At 49.1% G+C, this 9,167-nt stretch overlaps 1 protein-coding gene across 1 annotated transcript; it reads right to left on the bottom strand.

The window, feature by feature from the left end:
• Positions 1–665: 665 nt before the first annotated feature.
• Positions 666–2,164, bottom strand: LOC311238072 (B-type lectin plumieribetin-like). The gene is made up of 3 exons (XM_084326044.1): positions 2,047–2,164; positions 1,676–1,769; positions 666–1,050 (listed from the first exon to the last, which is right to left on the bottom strand). The coding sequence occupies exons 2-3, from the start codon at positions 1,763–1,765 to the stop codon at positions 781–783; spliced, it is 360 nt and encodes a 119-aa protein (XP_084182170.1). The 5' UTR covers positions 1,766–1,769; positions 2,047–2,164; the 3' UTR covers positions 666–780.
• Positions 2,165–9,167: the final 7,003 nt, after the last annotated feature.

Below are 9,167 nucleotides of genomic sequence, written 5' to 3'. Positions count from 1 at the left end.
CTGTCTACAACATTTGTAACAGGTGATGAAAAAGTCAACAAATAATTAACAAACTATTGTTAATGATGAATAGTCTTCACTTTAGATTAGGGCACGCAATAGCATCTGCAAATTATTTACAGATGTTTTATGAATGTCTAACAAATCATTTGTTAAACATGAAAAGACAAGTCTTTTAAGAATGTTTTACAAATGATTAGTTGAACATGAACAAATAAATGGAGGTATAGTCGTTTTTTCATATCCATTTTTAAAATAATAAAAAAATGTGTTACTACACATTAAATAATATTATTTAATGATGAACAAATCAATTACAAACAATGTTGATAATGAGTTATAAATAATGTGTAACTAATTTGTAAATGTTATACAAATATAGTTATAAATGATTTAATAATAATTTACGAATGTATGTAAACGGTTTGTTCATGATTAGTTCATTATCTACAAATACCTTATAAATGTCTTATAACTGAGTGTTATTATAAAGTGTTACCCATTTTTATTTTCAAATGACTGACAGGGCCCTACTCGACAGGCAGCCATGTTGGCAGAAAGAGAAATACACAAACATTCTGGGCAAGGCCTCTGTTTTCTCTTTCCAGATGGAGGAATAGACGGTGAGATGAAGACAGTCAAATGACAACAGCACGAAACAGATATATTTTTTACCCTTCACTTTATTGAACATTGAGCATACAAAGAGAGGTTCGTACAGCCATGATGGTGGTCACGGTGGCACGATCTTCTCCCTGCTTCAGCTGTGCTCCAGCAACTTTAAGCCTTGAAGCCCTGGGACTTGGAAGAGGTCCAGACCTCCTCGCCGTCCCTCTCGAGCACCATGGTGCCGTCGTTTCGCATGTTCATGTAGCACATATTGAAGGCACCGTTGGTCATGGTCTTGGTCTGCCACAGCATCTTGTTGTCCCTCTTGTACATGACGAAGTTGCAGTCGTCCTGCATGCACAGGCGCCAGGCGTCGTGCTGGCCGCAGGTGTTAGACGCCCATGTGGGCTTCCAGCCGTAGATCACGAAGTTACCGTCCTCCTGCGAGAGTTGCACAGAGACATAGATGGAAGATAGATGTCACCAACCCTTCCAGGTGTACAGTCGCACCGCAGTTATTAGAATATTGAGAACTAAAAGGATCTGACTGATTTATGTGATCATCGTGGGTAAGTAACAAATCGCTGCTGGCGGGACAAAACCTTGTAACTCCAAAAACCCAACTTTTCAGCAGATGAAAAAAACGAACACAGATTTAAGGGCAAAATAGAGTTACGAGGTTTAGACAGATGATTGGTTTAATGCTTTCCCATTGTGTAGACTTTGTAAAACCACACACACATGGAGGATGATCTACTGAGTTGATAACAAAATAATAATAATAAAAAAAAAATGGAGTTACGAGGTTTTGTCCCGCCAGCAGCGAAATATGACTAGGGTTCCAAATAATCTAAACTATCCCTTTAACATTCTGATGATGATGTCGATGGCTATGGGAAGAATTCTAAGATAGAATTTTGAGGAAATAAAAAAGAAAAATAAATTCTCAAGACCCAAATATATACAGTATACCTTGACACACAAAAGTATTTTTCCAAAAGCACTGTTACGCAATCTCTTTAGCGCCATTTCAGAGGAAGAACACTGTCGTTCCTTAAGTACTGACCTGGAACACAGCCTTCCATTCGTGGTTGTTGGACATGAGATAATCTCCCTTGCGGAGCTCATCGAACTTGGACATGCCATTCCTGCTCATGATTCTGAAAGAAAAAAGAAACAGAGGCTTGAGACCAAGTGCTTGGACTCTCAATTCTATTCTCGTTCTCTTGCAAAAAACGTTGTTGCTCAGAACCACATATACACAGGATATAGGCTTCAGAGAGTAAGTAAAAAAATTAAAAACACAAAAAACAGATGCTCTAAAACAAGTTAAATATAAACCGAGATGCCTCTTTGGACTATCCTATTTCACCACAGAGCAAAAAGAGGCAGAGGAAGAGAGCTGCAAAAGAAGCGTTAGACAGATTCTCTACTCACAGGCCGGTTGTGGACAAGTCTGATGCTGAAGCTGCAGCTGAGTGAAGTGTCTTCCAGTCGGACACCTCTGGCTTTTATAGGCCCTGACCCAGCAGAGAGACAACCCACACCCTCTGTGGAGACCTAATCTAATCTGGCATAATTATACACAAAACATGTTTTTAGCTCCGTAATTTGCTGTGTGCCGTTATGTACTGTGGATGATGATAGCAAACATGACAGTATAGAGATACTGTTTACACTATGAGATTTATAATGCATTAGGTTAGATGACATCACATTTAAAGGGGGGTGTTAATCGTCTGGTTCTGTGACCTTGTCCTTATCATGTATATCTCCATGTTTACATGAACAACAACCTAATATCAGCACCTCTCTGGAAACAATCCCAGGGACACATGAATCAACAGTTCTTGTTATGGTTTGTAACCGACCCCAATCGCACAACACAAGACAGGTATGAGAGTAAGCCAAAACAGGGCATGTATTCAATACAAACAAAAAGCGGCACTGTCCATTTAAGGGAGAACACAAAAATACTGGAAACAAAGAAATAGGGAAAAATGTGGCACTGTGCCTTTAAGAGGCGAGCAGGCTAAGGGGCTAAGGCTAAAGGACAGGGCCAGGGCAAAAAGGTCAGGGCAGGAACAGGGGCACTGAAGAGGGGGAAACAGGGACAGAGGCCCGGGGAGGCGGGCTGGAGACAGGGACAGAGAAACAGGGTTAATGCCTTGGACAGGGCGAGGGCCAGAGCTGCTTACAGGGATGGCAGGGTTCAGACGGCGGAGGCCTGGCAAGGAGATCCTCCTCGGAAGTGAATGGGATAGGAAGCGATGCGCGCCGGCTTGAGCGTCTGGAGTAGGAGCGGGCCGGCTTGAAGAGACGCATCCTCCCGTGGGATAGGAAGCGATGCGCGCCGGCTTGAGCGTCTGGAGTAGGAGCGCGCCAGCTTGAAGAGACGCATCCTCCCGTGGGATAGGAAGCGATGCGCGCCGGCTTGAGCGTCTGGAGTAGGAGCGCGCTGGCTTGAGGAGACGCATCCTCCCGTGGGATAGGAAGCGATGCGCGCCGGCTTGAGCGCCTGGAGTAGAAGCACGCCGGCTTGAAGAGACGCATCCTCCCGTGGGATAGGAAGCGATGCGCGCCGGCTTGAGCGTCTGGAGTTGGAGCGCACCGGCTTGACGTCTGGAGTGGGACACTGGAAAACCTCCCGTAGAGGATTAGAGAGCGTAGACGGTGTCCCACTCCAGGCAAACGGCGACAGGTGGTGATGGCTGGCACCTCGTCTCACGCCGGAGACGCGGCAGGTGATGGTAACGTCCAGGACTCCATGAACACTGAACACAGAAAAGGATAAAGAGTCCAGAACAAAGAACCAGCATACAGAACGACCCGACCAGGACTGGAGGAGAGGTCCAGGTATTTAAAGCCCTCTGGGGCGCTAATCATAAACTCTGAACAGCTGTGAAAGGTAGTCCAAGGGTGGGGGCTGTTGAAGAGCAGAGGAGAGTAAAACATCGCGAGGGTGGGGGCTGGTGAGGTGAGGAGACAGGGAATTAAAGGTCCAGGGAACAGGCGAACTTCACAGTACCCCCCCCTCCACGGGAGCCACCGGGCGACCCAAAAATACAGACAACAAACAAAAAAAAACTGGGCCATGCTAGCAGGGGAAGCTACACCTAAAGTGGGGCTAGCAGAGGGACAGGGAAGCTGCCAGGGCACTGCTAGCTACAGGGCCTATGCTAGCTGTACTGCTACATTAACATAGAGGCTGCGCTAGCTGCCGGAGCTAGGCTAGCAGACAGGGCTGGAACAGCATGAGAGAACAAGCTAGCTGGAAGGACAGTCCTAGCTGTGGGGAAACTGACCTTGCTAGCTGTAGGGGCAGTCCTAGCAGTGAGGAAACTGACCTTGCTAGCTGAAGGGGCAGTCCTAGCAGTGGGGAAACTGACCTTGCTAGCTGAAGGGGCAGTCCTAGCAGTGGGGAAAACTGACCTTGCTAGCTGAAGGGGCAGTCCTAGCAGTGGGGAAACTGACCTTGCTAGCTGAAGGGGCAGTCCTAGCAGTGGGGAAACTGACCTTGCTAGCTGAAGGGGCAGTCCTAGCAGTGGGGAAAACTGACCTTGCTAGCTGAAGGGGCAGTCCTAGCAGTGGGGAAACTGACCTTGCTAGCTGAAGGGGCAGTCCTAGCAGTGGGGAAACTGACCTTGCTAGCTGAAGGGGCAGTCCTAGCAGTGGGGAAAACTGACCTTGCTAGCTGAAGGGGCAGTCCTAGCAGCGGGGAAACTGACCTTGCTAGCTGAAGGGGCAGTCCTAGCAGTGGGGAAACTGACCTTGCTAGCTGAAGGGGCAGTCCTAGCAGTGGGGAAACTGACCTTGCTAGCTGAAGGGGCAGTCCTAGCAGTGGGGAAACTGACCTTGCTAGCTGAAGGGGCAGTCCTAGCAGTGGGGAAAACTGACCTTGCTAGCTGAAGGGGCAGTCCTAGCAGCGGGGAAACTGACCTTGCTAGCTGAAGGGGCAGTCCTAGCAGTGGGGAAACTGACCTTGCTAGCTGAAGGGGCAGTCCTAGCAGTGGGGAAACTGACCTTGCTAGCTGAAGGGGCAGTCCTAGCAGTGGGGAAACTGACCTTGCTAGCTGAAGGGGCAGTCCTAGCAGTGGGGAAACTGACCTTGCTAGCTGAAGGGGCAGTCCTAGCAGTGGGGAAACTGACCTTGCTAGCTGAAGGGGCAGTCCTAGCAGTGGGGAAACTGACCTTGCTAGCTGAAGGGGCAGTCCTAGCAGTGGGGAAACTGACCTTGCTAGCTGAAAGGGCAGTCCTAGCAGTGGGGAAACTGACCTTGCTAGCTGAAGGGCAGTCCTAGCAGTGGGGAAAACTGACCTTGCTAGCTGAAGAGGCAGTCCTAGCAGTGGGGAAACTGACCTTGCTAGCTGAAGGGGCAGTCCTAGCAGTGGGGAAACTGACCTTGCTAGCTGAAGGGCAGTCCTAGCAGTGGGGAAAACTGACCTTGCTAGCTGAAGGGGCAGTCCTAGCAGTGGGGAAACTGACCTTGCTAGCTGAAGGGGCAGTCCTAGCAGTGGGGAAACTGACCTTGCTAGCTGAAAGGGCAGTCCTAGCAGTGGGGAAACTGACCTTGCTAGCTGAAGGGCAGTCCTAGCAGTGGGGAAAACTGACCTTGCTAGCTGAAGGGGCAGTCCTAGCAGTGGGGAAACTGACCTTGCTAGCTGAAGGGGCAGTCCTAGCAGTGGGGAAACTGACCTTGCTAGCTGAAGGGCAGTCCTAGCAGTGGGGAAAACTGACCTTGCTAGCTGAAGGGGCAGTCCTAGCAGTGGGGAAACTGACCTTGCTAGCTGAAGGGGCAGTCCTAGCAGTGGGGAAACTGACCTTGCTAGCTGAAGGGGCAGTCCTAGCAGTGGGGAAAACTGACCTTGCTAGCTGAAGGGGCAGTCCTAGCAACGGGGAAACTGACCTTGCTAGCTGAAGGGGCAGTCCTAGCAGTGGGGAAACTGACCTTGCTAGCTGAAGGGGCAGTCCTAGCAGTGGGGAAACTGACCTTGCTAGCTGAAGGGGCAGTCCTAGCAGTGGGGAAACTGACCTTGCTAGCTGAAGGGGCAGTCCTAGCAGTGGGGAAAACTGACCTTGCTAGCTGAAGGGGCAGTCCTAGCAGCGGGGAAACTGACCTTGCTAGCTGAAGGGGCAGTCCTAGCAGTGGGGAAACTGACCTTGCTAGCTGAAGGGGCAGTCCTAGCAGCGGGGAAACTGACCTTGCTAGCTGAAGGGGCAGTCCTAGCAGTGGGGAAACTGACCTTGCTAGCTGAAGGGGCAGTCCTAGCAGTGGGGAAACTGACCTTGCTAGCTGAAGGGGCAGTCCTAGCAGTGGGGAAACTGACCTTGCTAGCTGAAGGGGCAGTCCTAGCAGTGGGGAAACTGACCTTGCTAGCTGAAGGGGCAGTCCTAGCAGTGGGGAAACTGACCTTGCTAGCTGAAGGGGCAGTCCTAGCAGTGGGGAAACTGACCTTGCTAGCTGAAGGGGCAGTCCTAGCAGTGGGGAAACTGACCTTGCTAGCTGAAGGGGCAGTCCTAGCAGTGGGGAAACTGACCTTGCTAGCTGAAGGGGCAGTCCTAGCAGTGGGGAAACTGACCTTGCTAGCTGAAGGGGCAGTCCTAGCAGTGGGGAAACTGACCTTGCTAGCTGAAGGGGCAGTCCTAGCAGTGGGGAAACTGACCTTGCTAGCTGAAGGGGCAGTCCTAGCAGTGGGGAAAACTGACCTTGCTAGCTGAAGGGGCAGTCCTAGCAGTGGGGAAACAGGGTAGCTAACAGGGGAGCTAACGAGGCTAACAGGGAAGCTAACAAGGCTAACAGGGAAGCTAACAGGGGAGTCAACGAGGCTAACAGGGGAGCTAACAGGGGAGACTAACGAGGCTAACAGGGGAGCTAACAGGGGAGGCTAACGAGGCTACCAGGGGAGCTAACAGGGGAGACAAACGAGGCTAACAGGGAAGCTAACAGGGGAGACAAACAGGGGAAACCAAAGGGAGCTAGAGGGAGCTAGAGTGGGTTAGAGGGAACTAAAAAGGGCAAACTCAACATACACTGTCTGTGCTGGCTGGGGTCGTTGACTGGTCGGGTCGTACTGTTATGGTTTGTAACCGACCCCAATCGCACAACACAAGACAGGTATGAAAGTAAGCCAAAACAGGGCATTTATTCAATACAAACAAAAAGCGGCACTGTCCATTTAAGGGAGAACACAAAAATACTGGAAACAAAGAAATAGGGAAAAATGTGGCACTGTGCCTTTAAGAGGCGAGCAGGCTAAGGGGCTAAGGCTAAAGGACAGGGCCAGGGCAAAAAGGTCAGGGCAGGAACAGGGGCACTGAAGAGGGGGAAACAGGGACAGAGGCCCGGGGAGGCGGGCTGGAGACAGGGACAGAGAAACAGGGTTAAGGCCTTGGACAGGGTGAGGGCCAGAGCTGCTTACAGGGATGGCAGGGTTCAGACGGCGGAGGCCTGGCAAGGAGATCCTCCTCGGAAGTGAAGAGACGCATCCTCCCGTGGGATAGGAAGCGATGCGCGCCGGCTTGAGCGTCTGGAGTAGGAGCGCGCCGGCTTGAAGAGACGCATCCTCCCGTGGGATAGGAAGCGATGCGCGCCGGCTTGAGCGTCTGGAGTAGGAGCGCGCCGGCTTGAAGAGACGCATCCTCCCGTGGGATAGGAAGCGATGCGCGCCGGCTTGAGCGTCTGGAGTAGGAGCGCGCCGGCTTGAAGAGACGCATCCTCCCGTGGGATAGGAAGCGATGTGCGCCGGCTTGAGCGTCTGGAGTAGGAGCGCGCCGGCTTGAAGAGACGCATCCTCCCGTGGGATAGGAAGCGATGCGCGCCGGCTTGAGCGTCTGGAGTAGGAGCGTGCCGGCTTGAAGAGACGCATCCTCCCGTGGGATAGGAAGCGATGCGCGCCGGCTTGAGCGTCTGGAGTTGGAGCGCACCGGCTTGACATCTGGAGTGGGACATTGGAAAACCTCCCGGACACTCCCGGACACTGTACAAACAAACAAAATTGTACATTGGACTATTGACAAAACCATACTAGGTAAATGACTGTACATTGGCAAAACTGTACATTGAGGGGGGGGGGGAGACACTGTACAAACAAACAAAATTGTACATTGGACTATTGACAAAACCATACTAGGTAAATGACTGTACATTGGAGGGGGTTGGGTTAGGATATTTACACACGAGCGACTGTGCCGCTTTTTGTTATGTAATAAATAAATGCCCTGTTTTGGCTTACTCTCATACCTGTCTTGTGTTGTGCGATTGGGGTCGGTTACAAACCATAACATACACACTAGGGATGTCCCGATCGCCTTTTTTTGCTTCCGATCCGATCCCGAGCATGTGATTTTAAATATCTATCGATCCGATCGTTTCCGATCCGATCTTTCACATTAGTAATCAATTTTGACGCATTTTTGTCAGAAACTGGCAGAGCGAGACAAGCCCATCTGTTGCCTATAATAGTCCGGGGCGCGAGAGCGGAGGCTTTTGTTATTACATTCACCCTGAGAAATGTGCTTCTGCTTCATATGAGAAATATTAAAAGTTTCAATATATGTTTGCACATTAGTATACATTCAGTGTTCGACTTACGTAATGGTCCATTCTGGTCTGAAACGCCGACGATAAACCTCAGTCACGTAACGTTATCCTCCAGGTGAAAATTTAGTCTGAAAACTTCGCCTCCAGCCTGCTGCTTCATGAGTTTTTCCTCCACGCGGAATCTCCTCCTTGCAAACATTGCAACTGGCTTGACTTTCAATTTAAAAATGCTTAGTTCCAAACCTGACATTAAGTCTAGCTGCTCAAGTCAGTGGATATTAACCGTGTTTCGGGAGCGACGTGTTGTTGTTGTGGTCGCGTGTAGCGTGTAGCGTCTAAATTAAAGGGAATGTTTGTTGCAACGGTGAAAATTAAAGGGGAATGTGTTTGTTGTGGATAATTATTCTGCTCTGTGTGACAATAAATACATTAATGATGATATATTATATGTAATTTAAAACCAAAACTAAGGCCTCCGTATGAGTTTAAGACGTGGACATGGTCATGTTTGTTGAATAAAATTTTTCTTTTTTTGACTGCCGATTTTTATTATTATTTTTTCCCGATCCCCGATACTCTGAAAAGCACGTGATCGACGCCGATTCCGATCACGTGATCGGATCGGGACATCCCTAATACACACACACATATATATATATATATACTGAATTATTCAGCAGACGCTTTATCATGTAAGATGTGTGCAAAGAGATATAGGCCTATATATTATAGTTTCAGCTAATTATAATTCCGAGAGCAGTGATATTGTTTGGCCAGCTAATTATCCTTTGGAATGTATGTGGGGGTATATGAGAACAGGTAGAAATACTATAACACTCATTACAAATTGATGTGAATCAAGTCTTCATTTATTATTATTATTATTAGATACTGGAGTTTGTGTACCAAGAGCTTCTTCAAATAACTTTCTCATTATATTTTGTTCAGGGGGGTTGATACTGTTATTTCGATATAAACTCCATTGCAGAGATGTTTATTAAGACAGCATTTATGAGGA

This window comes from Notolepis coatsorum (assembly GCF_963971535.1).
Source record: "Notolepis coatsorum genome assembly, chromosome: 12".
In the NCBI taxonomy this organism is placed as follows: Eukaryota; Metazoa; Chordata; class Actinopteri; order Aulopiformes; family Paralepididae; genus Notolepis; species Notolepis coatsorum.
The sequence above is the reverse complement of the archived record's forward strand: the minus strand, read 5'-3'. Positions and strand labels throughout refer to the sequence as shown.

Excerpts from the sequence above, each read along its gene's own strand:
- LOC311238072 (XM_084326044.1), bottom strand. The coding sequence starts at position 1,765 with ATGAGCAGGAATGGCATGTCCAAGTTCGATGAGCTCCGCAAGGGAGAT. Across the intron at positions 1,051-1,675 it reads AATGGAAGGCTGTGTTCCAG|GAGGACGGTAACTTCGTGAT; the intron begins GTCAGTACTTAA and ends CAACTCTCGCAG.